This window comes from Bufo bufo, chromosome 1 (genome assembly GCF_905171765.1).
Source record: "Bufo bufo chromosome 1, aBufBuf1.1, whole genome shotgun sequence".
In the NCBI taxonomy this organism is placed as follows: domain Eukaryota; kingdom Metazoa; phylum Chordata; class Amphibia; order Anura; family Bufonidae; genus Bufo; species Bufo bufo.
This window is the reverse complement of record NC_053389.1, coordinates 719682059-719707008: the sequence shown is the minus strand read 5'-3', so window position 1 is coordinate 719707008 and position 24950 is coordinate 719682059. Positions and strand designations below refer to the sequence as shown.

General features: G+C 44.5%; 1 protein-coding gene across 1 annotated transcript in view; it reads right to left on the bottom strand.

The window, feature by feature from the left end:
* Positions 1-24950, bottom strand: part of IQCH (IQ motif containing H) — a 141165-nt gene that overhangs the window by 7844 nt on the left and 108371 nt on the right. Inside the window, exons 17-18 of the mRNA XM_040414305.1 lie at positions 21620-21784; positions 905-1027 (exon numbers count right to left, since the gene is read on the bottom strand). Coding sequence (XP_040270239.1) covers positions 905-1027; positions 21620-21784 — 288 coding nt within the window. The remainder of the gene's footprint in view (positions 1-904; positions 1028-21619; positions 21785-24950) is intronic.

Here is a 24950-nt window from a genome sequence, read left to right as displayed (position 1 = left end):
GATGCATGTAAAGGTGGCACCAATAACCCAGCTAGTTTCACACAGACTTCTCTGGATCTGGCCTAGCTGATTCGGCCAGAAAATAAAACTATGTTTTTATGTGGCCGAATCCCGGCATGTTTGCTGTGTAGTAGCCGGATCTTTGCCAGATCCCGTTATAGTCGATGTGGTCTGCGGGCATTACGGTAACATCCGGCTATGCTGGATCCAGAGTACTCCGGCAGGCTCTTCTCTGCCAGAACAGTCTGCCGGAGAGCACGCCGCAAATGTGAAAGTGGCTTTATGTGGCACGAAAAATTCTTGTTCATCGACAGTATAATTCCCTTTGTAAACAGGAATGTGCTGCCAGCAAACAAGGAAAATGTACAACGAATGATCGTACTAACAACTGTTCATCCCCGTACAGAGGGGGTGACTGCTGCATTAAAATGTAGCATAAGGCTCCATTCACACGTCCGCAAAATGTGTGCGGAACGGGTGTGAACCTATTCATTCTCTATGGGGACGGAATGGATGCGGACAGCACACAGTGTGCTGTCTGCAGCCGCAATTGCGGAGCGCGGCCCTGATTATGGGTCCGCAGCTCCGCAAAAAGACAGAGCATGTCCTATTCTTGTCCGCAGCTTGCGGACAAGAATAGGCATTTCTATGGGGGTGACGGGCTGGTGTGTTGCGGACCCGCAATTTGCGGGTCCGCAACACACCATGGACGTGTGAATGTAGCCTTAAACGTGGGCAATGATCAGAAATGAACTTTCTGCACCCATAAATAGGTGCAGCATAAAGTAAATGTGGTGATGACCTGCGAATTGGGAAAGAAGCTGCCCCAGAGCCCTGTAACAAGCGTTTGTAATCATTTACAACATGTACTATATGGTTAATCTATATACTCCTGTATGCTCACCTTCACATCATAACCAATACCATGGGCTTTACACATCTGGAAGAAGACATTGTAATAGACAAGCGAAAGGTTTGTGTGAACCAAGCGTGTGCTGAGAACGGCAACTCGGTCTAAAATCATAGTCTGAAAAAGAAAAAAAAAAAAACGGAGAATTTCCCATGAGAGAGATGACTTTTTATTAAATCTCAGTTGCAGGACATTTATTCTGCTGACATCACAAGACATTATTTGCATCTAGGAGGAAACATCTACTCTTGAAGTAATTGCACAAATCTGTACTGTACCATGGAAAGAGGTCTTCATTTCAGTCTAATAATCCACAGGAGAAAAAGTTATATCTTGAAGGCTCACATTGGGGACATACCAGTTATGTACCTGCGTCTGTCTTCAGTAAACACAAGTGGTCCCTGTCCATGTATCACAAAGGACATTGAATGATGGGCTACATAAAAATGGTGCAGCCTGTTCTCTTCCCGTCTCCCACAGGACCACTGTGTGTACACTGCTCTTTATGGCTTTCTCTGATCAATAACTTTTATAGGCTCTAATCCAGAACCTCTGTGAGGAATCAAAGAGCACCGTATCGATGGCTCAGTTTTACAGCTGACCTGGTCCATTGTGTTCCCTGTGTTTACACTGCCTTCCTCGTCTAGCGGAAAAGAAACGGTTGTATTTATTGTAGTGTTTGTGACTCCCATCAAGACCTCTAAAATAGCTAAAATGATGATGCTTTAAAGTGGACTTGTGGCCTACACAAAATGAGGGCAATATATCACTATAAGCAAAAACTGCAAGTATAACACACTCCCTTTCATCTAAAAAGGGTTGTCCAAACTATTTTCATATACCCTTTGAGGGAATTCTCATGAAGCCAACCCCTGCCCGTTAGGACATATAGACATCATAGAGGTAGCAAAAATATACAAGGGAGACAGCACTCCTTCCTTAAAATGTCTTCTTTATTCTGCAACTAACTTTGCAGCACTGGCTCAGGGCTTGTGCTGTTCTGCCTTTTATTCTCTATCATAGAAGGAGGCCCCCACTATACGGGCCAGGATGGAGAGCTGTTCTTTAGGAGCATCTCCCATTTTAGCAGACTCAAGCCCACTATGTAATACATGGCTGGCCATTCATTTGAATAGTCACCATGTAATACTCATACATCTATGTAATATTACATGTACTAGATGCCTGGCTAACCACAAGTCCCCTCTGCAAAATCAGCTGCCCTTTTAGTATGAGGAGTAGGACCCAGGTGGGTTCTCTTGGTGGAAAGCAGTTATAAGGAGCTTCTCACGTTCTGGAGGACCTTCCTCTCCTGCATTACACAGACAATCCATTAATGGGAATGAAGTATGAAGAGCAAAAGAGTCCCAGGGCCATCGCTTTCCATGATTGAAGGCATTTCGGGGAGACACCCCTTTCTTTAGATAAGGACATATATCACCATACAACGAATCAGCTTTAAATACACAGGACTGTAATGTTTTTGGGCACCAACCACGCCCCAAAGGAACAAAGTTAGTGCAAAACTCATTATATTGTATTGACATGCATACATTTAGCATAAATCCATAATAAATATGTTTTGGCAGTTTTAAGAGCATTATAGCACTATAATTCTGCTGACAAATCATGTACAGTAAATTAAAGTTTGGTTAAGGCTACATTTGGTTAAGGCTATGTAGAAAATGCCTAGTCTTGTCCTCAATTGTGGACAAGAATAGGACATGCTCTATATTTTTGCGGGGCCGGGAACACTATTGCCAACGCTCGCAGACCTGGGCTAAGAAACAACTGTAACAATGGCTACACATCGCATCAGCGATGTGTAGGATGAAGAGAACAGAGGGGATCGAGAACAGGCACTCAGTGTAAGTGGTAGCTGAAATGACAACCCCTAACTGAAAATGCGCCAGGTCACAATGAGGAGAGAAAACACTAAGTGACCCAGCGCCTGCACATTGAGGTTTGATCAGGCAGTTCAGTGTGAGTGCTGACAGAGACACTAGAGCTGGGCTGCCATGGAGGTCGAGGATCCAGCGCTTGCTTAGTAAAGCTCGAATGGAAGCAGAAGAAGTGGAGGAGAGAAATGAAGGGGTACAAAATGCAGAGGGAAGGCAAAGGTAGAAGGGGAGGCCTGAGGGTTACCAAGCAGTGATGGAAGATGGAGAATAGGGAAGTAGTGGGGAAGAAGATGGGAGGATCGAGAGAGGATGTATACGGAATTAGATGAGAATGAGTAGTGATGAACTCATAAAAACAGGACTCATGGAAGATAGAAAGCTGTGTGCACCTAAGATCAATGGTACATGAATAAACAAATATAGGAATGGATAAAAATGGTGTATTGATAATGAATGTATACATACAGTGGATATAAAAAAAGTCTACACACCCCTGTTAAAATGTCAGGTTTCTGTGATATAAAAAAATTAGACAAAGATAAATCATTTCAGAACTTTTTCCACCTTTAATGTGACCTATAAACTGTACAACTCAATTGAAAAACAAACTGAAATCCTTTAGGTAGAGGGAAGAAAAAATATAAAAATAAAATAATATGGTTGCATAAGTGTGCACACCCTTAAACTAATACTTTGTTGAAGCACCTTTTGATTTTATTACAGCACTCAGTCTTTTTGGGTATGAGTCTATCAGCATATCAGATTTTGACTTGGCAAGATTTGCCCACTCTTCTTTTCAAAAACACTCCAAATCTGTCAGATCGCGAGGGCATCTCCTGTGCACAGCCCTCTTCAGATCACCCCACAGATTTTCAATCAGATTCAGGCCTGGGCCATTCCAAAACTTTCTTCTGGTGAAGCCATTCCTTTGTTGATTTGGATGTATGCTTTGGGTCGTTGTCATGCTGAAAGATGAAGTTCCTCTTCATGTTCAGCTTTCTAGCAGAAGCCTGAAGGTTTTGTGCCAATATTGACTGGTATTTGGAACTGTTCATAATTCCCTCTAGCTTAACTAAGGCCCCAGTTCCAGCTGAAGAAAAACAGCCCCTTGGCATGATGCTGCCACCACCATGCTTCACTGTGGGTACGGTGTTCTTTTGGTGATGTGCAGTGTTGCTTTTGCGCCAAACATATCTTTTGGAATTATGGCCAAAAAGTTCAACCTTGGTTTCATCAGACCATAACACCTTTTTCCACATGCTTTTGGGAGACTTCAGATGTGTTTTTGCAAAATCTAGCCTGGCTTGGATGTTTTTCTTCGTAAGAAAAGGCTTTTGTCTTGCCACTCTACCCCATAGCCCAGACATATGAAGAATATGGGAGATTGTTGTCACCAATGTACCACACAGCCAGTACTTGCCAGATATTCCTGCAGCTCCTTTAAAGTTGCTGTAGGCCTCTTGGTAGCCTCCCAGACCAGTTTTCTTCTCCTCCTTTCATAAATTTTGGAGGGACGTCCAGTTCTTGGTAATGTCACTGTTGTGACATATTTTCTTCACTTGATGATGACGGTCTTCACTGTGTTCCATGGTATATCTAATGCCTTGGAAATTCTTTTGTACCCTTCTCCTGACTGATACCTTTTAACAATGAGATCCCTCTGATATTTTGGAAGCTCTCTGTGGACCATGGCTTTTGCTGTGGGATGCGACTAAGAAAATTTCAGGAAAGACCAACTAGAGCAGCTGAACTTTATTTGGGGTTAATCAGAGGCACTTTAAATGATGGCAGGTGTATGCTGACTCCTATTTAACATGATTTTGAATGTGATTGCTTAATTCTGAACACAGCTACATCCCCAGTTATGCAACCACATTATTTTAGTTTTTTTTTGTTTTCTTCCCTCCACCTAAAAGATTTCAGTTTGTTTTTCAATGGAGTTGTACAGTTTATAGGTCACATTAAAGGTGGAAAAAGTTCTGAAATGATTTATCTTTGTCTCATTTTTTTACAGCACAGAAACCTGACATTTTAAAAGGGGTGTGTAGACTTTTTATATCCACTGTATGTACTGTATATCGAAGTATAAAGAAGTAGATAAACCTGATACAATAAATGTAAAACCATTATCTCATAAAATACATAAAGAGAGAAGCAATCATAAATGTGCCCAGAGGGGACATCGAATTCAATTTAAAAATCCAGAACATTTTCCTTCTTTTCAATTTCTCACAACAATCAATGCAAAGCAGTGGGATTTGTTCAATTTGAGTCATGGAAAATCCTGAGGAGTTCTTTGCCTGACAGGTAGCTGCATGCCCGGAAATGCTATGTTTCTGATGAACAATATTTGATGTGTGTTTAATTATGCATTCCTGAAGGTTCTGGGTGGTTCAGCCAACGTATTGGAGGCCACAAGAGCACTCCAAGAACTATATCACATAGGTGGATGAATAGTTCAGATAAGAGGTAATAAAAATTCCTCTGCTGTAGTATATTTTGAATGACCTCTTTTTGTTTCAGATAGTCATGCAGCACACCAACTCATACTGCGCTTGAAGCTTCTCCATTCTGGATGGCACCTATGTTGGTGCCAGTCTTATTCCTGAGTCTGCTTGGTGCTGGGCTACTCTTGAAAGTAGGCACTCGCCTATACTGTATCTCACAAAAGTGAGTACACCCCTCACATTTTTGTAAATATTTTATTATATCTTTTCATGGGACAACACTGAAGATCTGATACTTTGATACAATGTAAAGTAATCAGTGTACAGTGTAAATTTGGTGTGCCCTCAATTTAATGTCTAAACCTCTGGCAACAAAAGTGAGTACAACCCTAAGTGAAAACGGCCAAATTGTGCCCAAATGTGAATATTTTGTGTGGCCACCATTATTTCCCAGCACTGCCTTAACTCTCTTGGGCATGGAGTTCACTAGTGCTTCACAGGTCACCACTGGAATCCTCTTCCTCTCCTCCATGATGACATCACGGAGCTGGTGGATGTTAGAGACCTTGCGCTCCTCCACCTTCCATTTGAGGATGCCCCACAGATTCTCAATAGGGTTTAGGTCTGGAGACATGCTTTGCCAGTCCAGCACCTTTAACCTCAGTTTCTTTAGCAAGGCAGTGGTCGTCTTGGAGGTCACCATGTTGGAATACTGCCCCGTTGCCCAGTTTCCGAAGGGAGGGGATCATGCTCTGCCTCAGTCTGTCACAGTACATGTTGCATTAATGGTTTCCTCAATGAACTGTAGCTCCCCGCAGCTGGCAGCGCTCATGTAGCCCCAAACCATGACACTCCCGCCACCATGCTTGACTGTAGGCAAGACACACTTGTCTTTGTACTCCTCACCTGGTTGCCACCACACACACTTGACACCATCTGAACCAAATATTTTCATCTTGGTCTCATCAGACCACAGGACGTGGTTCCAGTAATCCATGTCCTTAGTCTGCTTGTCTTCAGCAAACTGATTGCAGGCTTTCTTGTGCATCATATTTAGCAGAGGCTTCCTTCTGGGATGACAACCATGCAAACCAATTTGATGCGGTGTGCAGTGTATGGTCTGAGCACTGACAGGCTGACCCCCTGACCCCCCACCCCTGTAACCTCTGCAGCAATGCTGGCAGCACTCATACGTCTATTTTGAAAAGACAACCTCTGGATATGACGCGGAGCACGTGCACTCAACTTCTTTGGTCGACAATGGTGAGGCCTGTTCTGAGTGGAACCTGACTTGTTAAACCGCTGTATGGTCTTGGCCACCGTGCTGCATCTCAGTTTTAGGGTGTTGGCAATCTTCTTATAGCCTGGGACATCTTTATGTAGAGCAACAATTCCTTTTTCAGATCCTCAGAGAGTTCTTTGCCATGAGGTGCCATGTTGAACTTCCAGTGACCAGTAAGAGAGAATGTGAGAGCGATGACACCAAATGTAACCCACCTGATCCCCATTCACACCTGAGACCTTGAAACACTAACGAGTCACATGACACCGGGGAGGAAAAATGGCTAATTGGGCACAATTTGGTCATTTTCACTTAGGGGTGTACTCACATTTGTTGCCAGCGGTTTAGACATTAATGGCTGTGTGTGGAGTTATTTTGAGGGCACACCAAATATACACTGTTATACAAGCTGTACACTGACTACTGTACATTGTATCAAAGTGTCAGATCTTCAGTGTTGTCCCAGGGAAAGATATAATAAAATATTTACAAAATGTGAGGGGTGGACTTACTTGTGAGATACTGTATGTAATTCTGGGTTTCTTGGAAAGAGATCTCCCTAAATTATCGAAAAACTATTGGGCAGCCTGAAGGATTTGTCAAGTTCTAGTGGATCTTTGGTAGTAGATTAGCATATGAGGACTCTCCACTTTCAGGAATTGCGCATCACTTACAAAATATATAGGGCCTGATCCTGAATGACCACCCCTCCTCCATTATTGGCATTTTGGATGATGATCTTGCGGTTGGTGGTAAAAGAATTAATAGCCTTTATCTCCTCCCTAGCTAAATTTGGCTCATCTTTGTAGATTTCTTGACCGACCTGAATTCTATAGCTACTAGGGAATAGCATGTTTCTAAATGGTTACCTCGGCTCTTTATAGGGCAAAAGGATGATTTAGGTTTAAGATAGTAGTAACGGGTTTTGGGGGGAGGTCTGTTGTTTCCAGCACAGTGCTGCCAGTATAATTGCTAGTGGATACTTCGGTAATGGCTGGAGTCTTTGCAGGTACCGAATTTAGAAGGAAATATCTAGATAATGTCAACTTCCTGATGAAACAAATCAAATTCGTTAACATTTTTGACTGGACAGAATAGGCCTTTTTGACACATACTGGTTTCTGGTTTGGTGAGGACATACTTGGAGAGCTGCCTACATCCAGTTTCTCTTAGGACTTGGTGGTATTACTATTCGCCTATTTTTCCTTGCCCCTCTGGATCCCCTGTTTCTCTTCCTCTTTTGTTGCTGAGGAGACTGAATTAGCCTGCTATAGTTGGTGCTATAGTTGCGGCCATCACGTCATATTTTTTTTTTAGACTTTTCCAGACTATCTCGTTCTTTGCTCAAAATTTTAGTAATTGTCCGTCTCTCTAGTTTAGAGAATTTGGGGTGATTTTCTTTTATTTTCATACTGAAAGAACTTCCAAAACTGAAAGATTTCCATTCAATGGATGTCATTTTTTTTGTTCATTAGAGGCATTTATGAGAATGAACACTATGTAATTCCTAATTTCTCCTGTGGTAGCGCTGCAGATAAACTGAACACTTACTTTGCACTTTCTCAGCAGGTTACTGCTGAATACTTGAGGAACCAGCTTATTGTCGAATGAACAAATATTGGAGTTATTTGCAGTTACATCTGAATTTCCAGGTTTTCCAGCTCCCACAAAGATAAGTATATAATTAATAAGTAAGAAATTTAGGTATATGTTATTTTTTTTGTCGTGATGTAGTTGTTCCTTTTTATAGGGACATCAAATAGTGTGTACCTGCTGATGTATATTGATTTTTCAATGCCAATATAAGGAAGTTGTAACATGATCACTAGACACAGTTACTATCACGGTCGGCGTGGCTATCACATACGTGACACAGAGGGAGGGAACGAGGAAGGCCCTGCCCAAGTGAGAGGGAAGATGGTGACCCCTGACTCACCTGGCGGCTGGCACCTGGCTGCCCTGACGTCCCTAGACGGGTTCCTCACCCGTACGCCGATCACGTGCCTAAAGCCCTGGCTTTCCCTGAGCTGAGCCCTAGGTAGTGAACAGGGCGATGGGAACACTAGTCCGCACCACTAACTCTAAGGGAAAACACCAAGGGGAGGACAGACAACACAGACTCAACATATATTCCCAGGTGGACGACAACAGGAGACAACAATAAGCCCAACAGGGATCCGGAGGGTAGCACTCAGGAACGACAAGCAGGATTCACCACTTCAGTGGGTCAGTATAGATGTCCAGGCAGGAAGCTCTATAACTGGCAACTAGAGAAGAGTGAGGGGAGAATATAAGGAGGTAGGGAGTGGCAGACAAGAAACAGCTGAGGAGGAGAAGCTACGGATCCCTGAGAGAGACAAAAAGGATAGCAAGGCAAACACAGAAAACAATCGCTAAAAAACAACGTGATCTTTAGATATAGAGCGCGCAGCCACCCGCTGCGACTTCCTGACCCCGGGTATAACGGAGTCAGACGTGGCTCTTGATACCCTCGTGACAGTACCCCCCCTTTCACGAGGGGCCTCCGGACACTCAGGACCAGGTCTCTCCGGATGAGAGGCATGGAAAGTCTGAATTAACCTGTTGGCGTTTACCTCTGACGCTGGAACCCACATTCTTTCCTCGGGACCGTAACCCCTCCAATGCACCAGATACTGAAGAGAGCGGCGGACCCGACGAGAATCAACAATTCTGGCTATTTGAAACTCCAGATTACCAGCCACAATGACAGGAGGAGGTGGCAGCGGCGATGGTTCTAGAGGTGGAACATACTTCTTGAGTAACGATTTATGGAAGACGTTATGGATCTTAAAAGTCTGAGGTAGGTCCAGGCGAAAAGCCACAGGGTTAATGACGGCTACTATTTTATAGGGACCAATGAACCTAGGACCCAGTTTCCAAGAAGGAACCTTCAACTTAATATTCCTAGTAGACAACCACACATAGTCATTCACTCCTAGGTCCGGACCTGGCGACCGTTTCTTATCGGCCATGCATTTATATTTACCACTCATCTTTTTCAAGTTAACTTGCACCTTCTGCCATACCGATGAAAGAGATGAAGAAAACCTTTCCTCTTCGGGAACCCCAGAAGACCCCCCCTCTTTGAAAGTACAAAATTGGGGATGAAAACCGTATGCACCAAGGAATGGTGACTTGCCAGTGGACTCCTGATAATGATTATTTATGGCAAACTCAGCTAACGGTAAATATGATGACCACAACTCTTGGTTTTCAGACACAAAACACCTTAAATATGTTTCTAGGTTTTGGTTGGTACGCTCAGTCTGTCCATTCGACTGAGGATGGAAAGCTGAGGAAAAGGACAAGTGAACCCCCAAACGGGAACAAAAAGCTTTCCAAAACTTAGAAATAAACTGGGTTCCCCGATCCGAAACCACATCGGAAGGGACCCCGTGAAGCTTCACGATTTCACTGATAAACACCTGAGCGAGAGTTTTAGCATTAGGAAGTGCGGGTAGCGCAATAAAGTGTACCATTTTGCTAAACCTGTCTACTACTACCAAGATAACTGTTTTACCCGCCGACAACGGTAAGTCAGTGATGAAATCCATTGACAGATGTGTCCATGGCCTATTGGGGATAAAAAGTGGCAATAAAGACCCTGCTGGACGTGTATGAGAGACTTTCGCGCGTGCACAAGTAGAACAAGTAGACACGAAATCCATTACATCCTGACGCAACCTTGGCCACCAAAAACGACGAGATAAAAGCTCCAAGGTTGCTTTACTACCCGGGTGTCCAGCAAGTGCCGAATTATGATGTTCTTTTAATAATTCAAGACGCAGGTTTAACGGTACAAACAATTTCTCTGAGGGGCAAGAGGCCGGGGCGTCCCCCTGAGCCTCTAACACCTTTCCCTCTAGAACAGAGTGTACAGCAGAGACAACCACTCCTCTTTGTAAAATAGGTACCGGATCACAAACATTACCCCCTCCAGGGAAACTACGAGATAATGCGTCTGCCTTGGTATTTTTTGCCCCAGGACGATAGGTGATTACAAAGTTAAATCTGGTAAAGAATAGCGACCACCTAGCTTGTCTAGGGGTGAGACGCTTAGCCGATTCTAGGTACAGAAGGTTCTTGTGATCCGTAATCACCGTGACGGGGTGGATTGCTCCCTCTAAGAAGTGACGCCACTCTTCAAGCGCCAGTTTAATCGCCAACAGTTCCCTATTACCAATATCATAATTCTTCTCCGCAGAAGATAATTTTTTGGAAAAGAAAGCGCAAGGACGCCATTTGCCAGGAGACGGACCCTGAGACAATACAGCTCCCACTCCCACCTCTGACGCATCTACCTCGACAATAAAAGGCTGGGAGACATCAGGTTGAATTAGAACAGGTGCCGAGGTAAACCTCTCCTTTAGAGAGGAAAATGCATCTTTAGCGGCGACAGACCATTTGGAAAAATCCGTCCCCTTCCTAGTCATGTCGGTAAGGGGTTTAACGATCACTGAATAATTTTTAATGAACTTTCTATAGAAATTAGCGAAACCCAAAAACCGTTGTAGGGCTTTAAGGTTCTCAGGAAGATCCCAATCTAAAATTGCCTGGACCTTCCCAGGATCCATGCGGAAACCTGAAGCAGATAATAGATATCCCAGGAACTGTAATTCCTGAACAGCGAAGACACATTTTTCAATTTTCGCATATAATTTATTCGTCCGTAGGACCTGCAGTACTTGCCTGACATGCACCTCATGTGTTTTCAGATCAGCCGAATAAATTAAGATATCATCTAGGTATAGGACTACAAACCTGCCGATGAGATGACTAAAAATATCATTAACGAAATGTTGGAAGACAGCAGGGGCATTGGTCAGACCGAAAGGCATAACTAGATTTTCATAATGCCCCTCAGGGGTGTTAAAAGCTGTCTTCCACTCATCCCCTTCCCTGATACGAATCAGATTGTAGGCCCCCCTAAGATCAAGTTTGGAGAACCACTTAGCACCCGCAATCTGATTAAAAAGGTCAGGAATGAGAGGAAGAGGGTATGGGTCACGGATGGTTATCTGGTTTAACCCACGGAAATCTAAGCAAGGACGCAGGCCCCCATCTTTCTTTTTAACAAAGAAAAACCCTGCAGCCACGGGTGAAGAAGAGGGTCTGATGTGTCCCTTAGCCAGACTCTCGGAGATATAATCTTTCATGGCTTGTCTCTCGGGACCCGAAAGATTATACAACCTGGACTTGGGTAATTTTGCCCCGGGAATCAGGTTAACCGGGCAATCATAAGGACGATGAGGTGGTAGTTTCTGACAACCCTTTTCAGAAAAAACATCCTCAAAGTCCGAAATAAATGTAGGTAGGGAAGCTATGGAGGCGATTAAGCAATTGTTATTTAAGCAATTCTCTCTGCAATGCTCACTCCACTCCAATATCTCCCTGGCCTGCCAATCCACCACTGGATTGTGCGCTATCAACCAGGGAAGACCCAATACCACCGGAGAGGGAAGGCCCTCCAGAACGTAACATGAAAGACACTCATTATGGTGGTCCCCTACCCGAAGGTGTAAATTACGAACAATGTGGGTGAGGTTTCTCTGAGACAGAGGAGCAGAATCTATAGCGAATACGGGAATAGGTCTCTGCAGCGTACAGAGAGACAAACCCATAGTGCGGGCAAAATGGGCATCAATCAAGTTTACCCCTGCTCCACTGTCTAGAAAAACAGAAATAGACTCCGTCTTAACACCAAAAACAATGACCGCTGGTAACACAAATTGAGATGTTCGTATGGAGGAAACGTATACCCCCCGGCTGACATCCTCCGCACAGCCCGGGGTTAGTAGTTTTCCGACGGTCTTTTGTTTTTGAGAAAGGAGGGACAGACATTAATGAAATGACCCCTCCCCCCACAGAAAAAACAAGCCCCCCCCCCTACGGCGAACCTCGGGAGGACGGACCTGACGAGAAGTTCCGCCTAGCTGCATAGGCTCGTCTAAGTCCGTACAGACTAACTGCTGCTTGGGAGAGGTAACCAATTGCTCCGGAATTTTCGATCTCTCCCTAAGACGTCTATCTATTCTGATAGAGAGGGACATAACAGCATCAAGGGAAAGGGGGGTCTCATACAGCGCCAGTGCATCCTTAACCCTTTCAGATAACCCAGAGCAGAACTGACTCCTGAGAGCCGGGTCGTTCCACTGAGTATCCGTAGCCCACCTACGGAACTCTGAGCAATATTCCTCTGCTGACCGATCTCCCTGTAGGAGTCTCCGCAACTTCGACTCAGCCAGGGCGACTCGGTCAGGGTCATCATATATGAGACCCAAAGCCCCAAAAAATCCCTCCACTGACCGGAGAGCCTGAGAACCAGGGGGTAACGAGAACGCCCAGGATTGCGGATCCCCCTGAAGCAGGGAAATGACAATCCCTACCCGCTGTTCTTCATGACCTGAGGAGTAAGGGCGCAACTTAAAATATAATTTGCAGGCCTCACGGAACGTCGCAAATTTGTCCCTTCCCCCAGAAAATCTGTCGGGAAGAGCAACCTTGGGTTCAGTGACAACCTGGTTACCCATAGCAACCGCTGGGGGTGCGGTCTGCTGCATTTGCTGCTGTTGTTGGAGAACAGACGCCTTCAATCCTGCCACCTCCAAAGACAGGCTTTGAAGCTGTTCTGCCAAGGCATTAATAGGATCCATATTGGATTCTAAGTAGAGAGAGAAAAAAACAAAAAAAAATTATATAAATTTTTTTTATTTTATTTTTTTCAAAAAGTAAGGGCCAGTTATAATATCACGGTCGGCGTGGCTATCACATACGTGACACAGAGGGAGGGAACGAGGAAGGCCCTGCCCAAGTGAGAGGGAAGGTGGTGACCCCTGACTCACCTGGCGGCTGGCACCTGGCTGCCCTGACGTCCCTAGACGGGTTCCTCACCCGTACGCCGATCACGTGCCTAAAGCCCTGGCTTTCCCTGAGCTGAGCCCTAGGTAGTGAACAGGGCGATGGGAACACTAGTCCGCACCACTAACTCTAAGGGAAAACACCAAGGGGAGGACAGACAACACAGACTCAACATATATTCCCAGGTGGGAGACAACAGGAGACAACAATAAGCCCAACAGGGATCCGGAGGGTAGCACTCAGGAACGACAAGCAGGATTCACCACTCCAGTGGGTCAGTATAGATGTCCAGGCAGGAAGCTCTATAACTGGCAACTAGAGAAGTGTGAGGGGAGAATATAAGGAGGTAGGGAGTGGCAGACAAGAAACAGCTGAGGAGGAGAAGCTACGGATCCCTGAGAGAGACAAAAAGGATAGCAAGGCAAACACAGAAAACAATCACTAAAAAACAACGTGATCTTTAGATATAGAGCGCGCAGCCACCCGCTGCGACTTCCTGACCCCGGGTATAACGGAGTCAGACGTGGCTCTTGATACCCTCGTGACAGTTACCATGTGACATCTACTGTATAATGGTCTAATCCTGCAAGACACCACATTATATATATTCCCTAAAATCATCCTAAAAGCTCCTATCTCCAGTCCTGGTCCCGTATTAGATGTAGACACACACATCTGCTTTACATTTCTCTGAAAGTGATTGTAGATAAAACCTTGCAACTGTCAATATATTTCAAATGATAGATTGTATGCTCTGCTGGTATACAAACTGATTGTAATGAATATAACGGCACAGTATGTGGTGGAATATAGCAGCACATAATATCTGTAGAACTTTATTTAAAGTGAGCACACCTACAGGATTTGGGCTCCAATTTGTATAATGCAATATTCAAAAATAGTTATATTCATACCGACATATTTTTGGGATATAATAAAAGATATGCCCATTGGATGGAGACAATCTCAGTACATTGCTGCGGGATATGTTAGTGCTATACAAGGAAAAGGAAAATAATACAATAAAATAAAAATAAATAAATAATTCATGCTGTGTAGAATGGTTTTACAAATCAAGCGGTCATATCGATTTCGATTCATTTTGTGGTGCGTAAAGGGAAGTGAAAAATATTCGTCAGAATGGTTGTTTTTATAGTGAGACTCATGCTCCAGTAAAGACTCTTCCATGGATTTAAAGGGGATAGAAAAACATAGGGGGAGATTTAGTAAAACTGGTGTAAAGCAACCGATCAGATTCCAACTTTCATTTTTCATGAAAGGTGGAACCTGATTGGTTCCAGTGGGGAACTAAACCAGTTTTCCATTACACCATATTTAGTAAATCTCCGCCATAATGATTAGAAACAGCGCAGGTTATGTCTAGTATTGCAATACCACCTATAACCTGTAGACAGGTGCGGCACTGTTCCAAGAAAGAAAACCGCCTAACTATCCCTAATATGAACATGATCTGAACCAAGTCAATGCGCACATCATACTGGTTTTATTCTCGGGTGGGATCAGTCCTTACATTACGTGATTAGTCCATTATTCTGACCGTTCCATCATGTAACGCGTACGCAGCGAGGGAGTGCCTGCCTAGCACAACCTTACAGATCATTTGGTACATTTGATCCCACCGACTATAATGAAATGCCAGCATGAACCTTGACAGCAGCACTTGGAAAACTCTGGCGCCATAAATCTCTGAGTGCAAGCTAATCATGTTTATAATATTTGCAGAATTAATATCACCCATGGCTGGAGTCATTAACGTGCAGAGGGGGGACTATAGGAGGTGCATTTCAGAAGCTGTTCGCTTGCAGTGGGGGAGCCGAAACTAGAAGAGCATTTGATAGAATAATCCATGTCTCTGTTTAACAAGCGTGAAGCAGGATGGGGCCGCGGTGATGGAACGCCATTGTTTAAGGGTTGGCATTGCTCTTGCTGGGTCTTCGCAGCCCATACACTGGCATAATGAAGAGTCTTGTAAATTATTAATGCTGTGCTTATTTAGCCTCATCTATCTTGCAAATAATGAGTGATTGGTCTTCTACATAATTACAGGAGCGGCAGCGCTGAGAAAATGTATTCTTTTATTGAAGGGGGTTCATAAACAGGGAAAAGTGGGTGTTAATGTAGCGAGGGCTTGAAAGGTAGCAGCGTGGGGAGTCACACTACACTGCGTCTTACTGAAAGGGGAGAAGGGGAGATAAACTTCCCTAAATGAGAGAACAGCAGGAACGGTACAGGGAAAACATGAAATGCATGAGAATAGAACTCCGGCAATCATCTGGAAATGGCAGGAATGAATCTCGAGCTGCCCACACATCCAGCGATCCTGGGAGCTCATGATCAAAACCATAAAGAATTCTGTCGCTTCAGATATTCTTCACACAAAGCAAGGCCTAGAACCGCTCCAGAGCCCACATCAACCATCCCTGACTGTTCTGACCACGGGTGAGGCTATGGTCTGATCGCCTTTAACCCTTTCAGCCCCGGAGGATTTTCCATTTTCGTTTTTTTACTTCCTGCCTTTTCAGATCCATAAGTTTTTTTATTTTTCCATTCCAACAGCTGCTTGTTTATTTGCAGGACAAGCTGTACTTTCTAATGGCACCAGTTAATATTGGGAAGCTGGAAATAAACTAAATTCCAAATAGGGTGGAATTTTTTTTTATGGCATTCCCGGTAAAACTGACCTATGCCCTTCATTCTACGGGTCAGTAGGATTTAAACGATACCACATTCATATAGTTTTTTTTGTGTTTTAATACTGAAAAAAAAATTAAAATGAAAAATTGATTTCCTTTCTTTTCATTGCCATGTTCTGACCCCATAACTTTTTTTATAGTTAAGTCTTTGGAGCTGTGTGGGGGCTCATTCTTTTGTGGAGCAGTATGTAGTTTTTATTGATACTCATTTTGGAGTTTGTATGACTTTTTGATCACTTTTTATTAAATTTTTGGAGGTGAAGCGACAAATAAATGGCGAATCGGACACTTAGATTTTTTTCCCCCATAACCACATTCACCGTACAGGATAAATATGTTTATATTTTAATAGCTTGGGACATGGCAAAGCCTATGATGTTTATGTTTTATTGTTTATTTAATGTTATTGTAATTAAGGGGAAAAAGGGTGATTAGAATTTTTATATTTCTTTATTTTTGAAAATATTTTTTTAAAACTTTTTTTTTTTTTTTAATCCTAGGTGACTATAAAATAATTATTAGATTGCTTCTCCCTTACATTGCAATGCATTGCCGATTTGCTTTGTTCCTATGAAGCCCTGCACCTGCAGGCCTCCATAAGAACTACAGCTGCAAGAGCATGAATTTCTTCAGACAGACCCATGCTATAGCAGAGAACAGCTCCCCCAGTCGCCAAACGGGGGAGCTGTTCAGGACCCGGGAGTGCATCGCTCCCAGGTTTTCTGCTCTCAAATGCTGTGGTCACATTTGACCGCAGCATGTGAGGGGTTTTGCAGACATTAGCCCTGGGTGTCTGCTGTTTAAAAGTGCAGAAACCCACAGGCTATGGCGCCCTCTGTGCTCGTGAGTGGGTTCCATCTTTAAGGACCCGTACAAGTACGGCGGCGGCCAGGAAGGGGTAAATCATTTCTGTTGTTCTGCTCCATTATAGCAGCAGAACAGTGAACATAATGGAAGGTCGATTTCTGTCAAATGATGGAAACAAACGGTGCCCGGTGGACTGTACTCACTATAATTTGGACCATTTGGTTTCCATCAGAGAGCCTGACATGTTAGTGGATAAAATAACTAACTTTTTTGACCATCTTTTTTCTACAGAGACCCCTAAAGTTTATGATTAACTCTATTTACACAAAGACACAACCTACATAAAATGTAAATCAACTCTGTAACTATATTACCACTCAGCCTGTACCGATCCCATAGACCAGAGCTGCATTCATGAACTTCCCAAATACAAAAATGGGGCACATTTATGTTCGCACATGCTGAATATGCTGTGGATTTTCATTTGTGGATTTGTGTGCGGAAAACCCGTAGCATATTGCCTGCAAAGTGGATGAGAATTTACCAAAATCTGATCTACATCATGCAGAAAACAATCTGCTACACAATGCACACCTAAGGCTACTTTCACACTAGAGTTTCTATTCTCCGGTATTGAGATCCGTCATAGGATCTCAATACTGGAGAAAAACACTTCCGTTTTGTCCCCATTCATTGTCATTGGGGACAAAACATAACTGGACAGAACAGAGTGCTCCAAAATGCATTCCGTTCCATCTGGTTGCGTTCCCATACCGGATAGCATGCTGCGGTTTTCTTTCCGTCATGGGATATGGAGCAAGACGGATCCGTCGTGACCCACAGTGCAAGTCAATGGGGATGGATCCGTTTAACTGAAACAATAGAAAACGGATCTGTCCCCCATTTACTTTCAGTGGAGTTGATGACGGATCCATCTTGGCAATGTTAAAGATAATACAACCGGATCCGTTCATAACGGATGCAGATGGTTGTATTATCAGTAACGGAAGCGTTTTTGCTGAACCCTGCCGGATCCAGCAAAAACGTTGGTGTGAAAGTAGCCTTACTTGCATGACCTGAAGTGCAGATTTTAAAGTGGTTTTCCTGGAGTAGAATATTGATGACCTATTCTTAGGTTAGGTCATCAATATCTGATCGATGGGGCTCTAAAACGTGCCACTGTCACTGATCAGCTGTTGCTGGAGCTGCGGCCTCCTCACAGCATAGCAAGCACAGCGCCGTACATTGTATAGTGGCTGTGTTTGGTAATGCAGCCCATGCTCATTCAAGTGAACGAGACTGAACTGCAGATAGGCCATGTGACCGATGAACATAAAACCACTGGCAGCACTCATCGAAGCATCATGGCCTCTTCAAACTGCCTTCCAAGAGTCGGCACCCTACCAATCAGATATTGATTACCTAGGATGTCAATTTAAGCTGCGGATTTCACCCTTTGCAATGCACAGTTTTACACTATAAATTACGCAACAAATTCTGCACCAGGTGAAATTCTGGCAGATACTCTGTGCATATTCTGCTGCATAAAATATTAATAATAGTAATCTTTATTTATATAGTGCCAACATGTTCCACAGCGGAGCCATCTCCTGTGGATGTATCCAAAAATACTATCTTTGGTTCTTCCCAAATACACAAATGGGGCACATTTATCATTGATTTTATGCCGCAATAGCCATGGTGCACACTATACGCGTAGCATAATTTGCAATTTTTCACTTCTCTAGCCACTTTTCAAAAGTGCCATGAAAAGTGGACGGGGCTTGGTAGGAGGGGATGTGGCTTCCCACCAGAAACTGACGTAAATGATAGTTCAAATCTTGAATTTCTAGTGCACTAATGGCTGTCCAATGCACCTAATTTATTAAGAGGCTTGTGCTTCTTAATAAATTAGGTGCATCCTGAGCCAACGGACTTCATAGTAAAGGTTCACACAAGCGTTAGTGATTCCGTTATGGCTTTCCGTTATAACATGGTTATAACAGAAAATAACGGAATCCATAGGATGGAATGCAAAATAGAAGCCTTTAAGGCCTCACGCACACGACCGTTGTGTGCATCCGTGGCCGTTGTTCCGTTTTCCGTGATTTCCTATTTTTTTTGACGGACAACGGTTCACGGACCCATTCAAGTCAATGGGTCCGTGAAAAAACATGGATGCACACAAGATTGGCATCCGCGTCCGTGATCCGTGGCCGTAGGCTACTTTCACACAGACGGATCGTAGATCCGTCTGCATAAAAGCTTTTTCAGAGCTGAGTTTTAACTTTGTGAAAACTCAGATCCGACAGTATATTCTAACATAGAGGCGTTCCCATAGTGATGGGGATGCTTCAAGTTAGAATATACTACGAACTGTGTACATGACTGCCCCCTGCTGCCTGGCAGCACCCGATCTCTTACAGGGGGCTGTGATCCGCACAATTAACCCCTCAGGTGCCGGACCTGAGGGGTTAATTGTGCGTATCATAGCCCCCTGTAAGAGATCAGGTGCTGCCAGGCAGGAGGGGGCACCCCCCCCCTCCCTCCCCAGTTTTAAATTCATTGGTGGCCAGTGGGCCCCCCCTCCCTCCCCTGTATTACTGTACATTCATTGGTGGCCAGTGGGCCCCCCCTCCCTCCCCTGTATTACTGTACATTCATTGGTGGCCAGTGGGCCCCCCCTCCCTCCCCTGTATTACTGTACATTCATTGTTGGCCAGTGCGGCCCCCCCTCTCTCCCCCTCCTAATTAAAATCCCCCCCTCCATCATTGGTGGCAGCGGAGAGTTCCGATCGGAGTCCCAGTTTAATCGCTGGGGCTCCGATCGGTAACCATGGCAACCAGGGCGCTACTGCAGTCCTGGTTGCCATGGTTATTTAGCAATGTTTAGAAGCATTATACTTACCTGCGATGTCTGTGACCGGCCGGGCGCTCCTCCTACTGGTAAGTGACAGGTCTGTGCTATAAGTAATGCGCCGCACAGACCTTTCACTTACCAGTAGGAGGAGCGCCCGGCCGGTCACAGACAGCGAAGGTAAGTATAATGCTTCTAAAATTGCTAAGTAACCATGGCAACCAGGACTGCAGTAGCGTCCTGGTTGCCATGGTTACCGATCGGAGTCCTAGCGATTAAACTGGGACTCCGATCGGAACTCTCCGCTGCCACCAATGATGGGGAGGAGGGGGGGAATTTTAATTAGGAGGGGGAGCCCACTGGCCACCAATGAATGTACAGTAATACAGGGGAGGGAGGGGGGCCCACTGGCCACCAATGAATGTACAGTAATACATGGGAGGGAGGGGGGGCCGCACTGGCCACCAATGAATGTAATACAGGGGAGGGAGGGGGGGGCACACTGGCCACCAATGAATTTAAAACTGGGGAGGGAGGAGGGTGTGCCCCCTCCTGCCTGGCAGCACCCGATCTCTTACAGGGGGCTATGATCCGCACAATTAACCCCTCAGGTGCGGCACCTGAGGGGTTAATTGTGCGGATCACAGCCCCCTGTAAGAGATCGGGTGCTGCCAGGCAGCAGGGGGCAGTCATGTACACAGTTCGTAGTATATTCTAACTTGAAGCGTCCCCATCACTATGGGTACGCCTCTGTGTTAGAATATACTGTCGGATATGAGTTTTCACGATCTAACTCAAATCCGATGGTATATTCTAACATAGAGGCGTTTCCATGGTGATGGGGACGCTTCAAGTTAAAATATACCATCGGATTGGAGAAAACTCCGATCAGATGGTATAATAGGGACTCCTGACTTTACATTGAAAGTCAATGGGGGACGGATCCGTTTGCAATTGCACCATATTGTGTCAACGTCAAACGGATCCGTCCCCATTGACTTGCATTGTAAGTCAGGACGGATCCGTTTGGCTTCATGTCCGTGGATCCTCCAAAAATCAAGGAAGACCCACGGACGGTCACGGAACAACGGAAATCCGTTTTGCGGACCGCAAAAAAAAACGTCCGTGTGCATGAGGCCTAAGAGGCATTCCGTTTTGCCCCGTCCTAATAGAAGTCTATGGGAAAACATAACGGAACCGTCTGGGTCCTGTTATGCAACACGGAAAACAAAGTCCTGTCAACAGGACTTTGTTTTCCGTTTTGCATAACGGGGCCCAGACGGATCTGTTATGCTTTCCCATAGACTTCTATTAGGACGGAGCATAACGGAATGCCTCTTAAAGGCGTCCGTTTTGCATTCCGTCATAATGCAAGTCTATAGGCAGCAAAACAGAACTGTCCTTACGTCTTATGGATTCTGTTATTTTCCGTTATAACCACGTTATAACGGAAAGCCATAACGGACTCCATAACGCTAGTGTGAACCCACCCTAAGACAGTTTTTTTTTTAATAATGCCAGTCTAAGTATATCTGCCCCCAAATCTCTTATACAACAGTTTTAATGGCGGTTTGCATATAATGCAGTACAAGAAAGTGGTACCAGAGGGGTTTGCACAGTCATAGTCACAGCCCCTTCATTGTTGGAGGACTCCACTGATGTGATCTCTCGAAATGTCATATTTAGCTAGATTTCCCATTTAGCAAAGTATACTTTCCTAAACATATTCTGATAGAGGCAAAAGTCATTTACATTTGACAGGTTCTTTGCGCTTATTGCTAGTTATCAGAAGGAAAGCGAGTCAGGAGACCGTAGGTTTTACCTCTGCTGGTTGAGCTTTGTGTCTGGAGCGTCCCACTTTCTTTGGCGGAGCTGGCACAGTCAGGCGGCTGTTTCTACAATCTAGTGTCCCATTGGTGAGGTAGAGCAGGAGCTGGGTCATTGCTAGTTGATCACTGTAACACAAGTCTAAGTCTGTTGCCCATATCTAAATCAATAATGAATATATATAAGATGACTAGCACACAACTGATTTCCTCACTGAATAAGCAGAATACAATCCTATCAACTGCATGTAAGTCAAACCTGCATTAAAAGGGGCCATCTGATCTGGACAACCTGTATCATATGCTGGTGACTTTCCGGCAAGCTCACTAGCAGACCACAATATCAGTTGTCTATAAACCACAACTTGTAGGGTATGTCTACATGTGGTGTAAACGGAATTTGCATGCAGCAAACAGCATTGTACAGCAGCATCAAAGTACATGTCAATTTATGTTTCAGGTTTAACCCGCGGCCGTCAACCTTTGTAGTTCAAAGGTGAAAGCAGCAGTGTTTTACAGTGGATTCTAAGATACAGGAAAAAAATAGGCTTAACAAGGGCTAAGTGAATAAACAGTTTACTGAACAGTGATAAAAGACATTTACAGACATCACATACAGAACAACAAAAAAACTATCATTTAATCTGCAATCAATGGGGAACCTCCACGTCAGCCGGATCCCAGCCTTTGCATGGCCGACACCCAGTGGTGGATACAAAGAGAGTTTAGTCAAAGACATCTTCCTTAGGCCTAGTTCACACAAACATTTTTTTTTGCGAGTGTACGGGCCGTTTTTTTTGTGTTCCGTATACGGTACCATTCATTTCAATGGTTCCGCAAAAAAAACGGAATGTACTCCAAATGCATTCCGTTTCCGTATTTCCATTTTTCCGTTCCGTTGAAAGATAGAACATGTCCTATTATTGCCCGCAAATCACGTTCCGTGGCTCTATTCAAGTCAATGGGTCCGCAAAAAAAACGGAACACATACGGAAATGCATCCGTATGTCTTCCGTATCCGTTCCGTTTTTGCTGAACCATCTATTGAAAATTTTATGCCTAGCCCAATTTTTTCTATGTAATTACTGTATACTGTATATAAAACGGAACGGAAACAAAAAATGGATCAACGGATCTGTGAAAAATGGACCGCAAAACACTGGAAAAGCCATACGTTCGTGTGAACTAGGCCTTAGGCCTCTTTCACACGAACGTATGGCTTTTTCAGTGTTTTGCGGGCCGTTTTTCCCGGATCCGTTGTCCCGTTTTTGTTTCCGTTGTGTTTCCGTTTCGGTTCCGTTTTTCCGTATGGCATATACAGTATACAGTAATTACATAAAAAAATTGGGCAGAGCATAACATTTTCAATAGATGGTTCCGCAAAAAACGGAACGGATACGGAAGACATACGGATGCATTTCCGTATGTGTTCCGTTTTTTTTGCGGACCCATTGACTTGAATGGAGCCACAGACCGTGATTTGCGGACAAGAATAGGACAAAACTCAAAATCTAGCGGAACGGAATTGCGGACATACGGAAACGGAATGCTCACGGAGTACATTCCGTTTTTTTTGCGGACCCATTGAAATTAATGGTTCCGTATACGGACCGTATACGGAACGCAATAAACGGCCCGTATACGGAACGCAAAAAACATTTGTGTGAACGAGCCCTTACAGACATCTTCCTTGGAGCTTATAACTCTGTTACATGTATCTATCCTTTATACCTTCTTGACCCGTCCTAAAAGGTCTCCAGTGTGCAGTAAGTATGTCCTGAGCTAACCACTCAGGGAGGCGGCCTACATGAACAATGGAGTCCTGCATGTTAACTAGCTGACTAATTTACTACATTAACAAGTAATATCACTACATTCACTGGTAATAATTAAAGCGAAAGAACCACTAAAAATAACCTTGCAACACAAATGGAGGATCCGCTGCGATTCCAAATATAATGCCACCGCATAAACCAGCCCATTTTGGGTATTTTTTGCTTAGGATTTTACAGAAACCTACTGCTGAACTCCTGTCATTAAGCCCGAAAATTCTGCGCGGGTGCAATGTGTGAGGTGAACGCATCGCACCCGCACTGAATCCGGACCCATTCACTTCAATGGGGCTGTGCAGATGAGCTGTGATTTTCACGCATCACTTGTGCGTTGCATGAAAATCGCAGCATGTTCTATATTCTGTGTTTTTCATGCAACGCAGGCCCCATAGAAGTGAAGGTGGCTGCGTGAAAATTGCAAGCATCCGCAACCAAGTGCGGATGCGGTGTGATTTTCACGCATGGTTGCTAGGAGATGATAGGGATGAGCAACCCCGGACCCCATTAAAGTCTATTCACTGTATTATTTTCCCTTATAACATGGTTATAAAGGAAAATGATAGCATTCTTAATACAGAATGCTTAGTAAAATGTGCCTTGAGGGGTTAAAAAATAAAAATAATTAACTCACCTCATCCACTTGATCGCGCAGCCGGCATCGTCTTCTTTCAGGACCTACAAAGGGACCTATGATGATGTAATCGCGCTCACCACGTGGTGAGCGCGGTGACGTCAGCGCAGGTCCTGCTGAATGAAGATAGAAGGATCTTCCTTATAAGGGAAAATAACTTTAATGGGGTTGCTCGTCTCCTAGCAACCATGCGTGAAAATCGCACGGCATCCGCACTTGCTTAGGGATGCTTGCGATTTTCACGCAGCCCCATTCACTTCTAACGTGAAAAACGCAGAATATAGAACATGCTGCAATTTTCACGCAACGCACAAGTGATGCGTGAAAATCACCGCTCATCTGCACAGCCCCATTGAAGTGAATGGGTCCGGATTCAAACCGGGTGCAATGCGTTCACCTCACGCATTTCACCCACGCGGAATTCTTGCTCGTGTGAAAGGGGCCTTAAGGTCCATTCACACGTCCGCAAAATGCGGATCCGCAAAACACGGACACCGGCCACGTGCATTCCACATTTTGCGGACCGCACATGGCCGACACTATAATAGAAATGTCTTTTCTTGTCCATGGATGCGGACAAGAATAGGACATGTTTCATTTTTTTTCGGGGCCATGGAACGAAGTGCGGACGCGGACAGCACACTGTGTGCTGTCCGCATCTTTTGCAGGCCCCATTGAAAATGAATGGGTCCGCACCCATTCTGCAAAATTACGGAGCGAATGTGGACCCATTTTGCGGATGTGTGAATGGACCCTTAAAGGGGTTTTCCGAGAAAAGGTCATAAGTATCTGATTGGTGGGAGTCCAACACCAGGGACCCCAGCCGATCAACTGTTTGAGAAGGCATCCGCGCTCCTGTGAGCG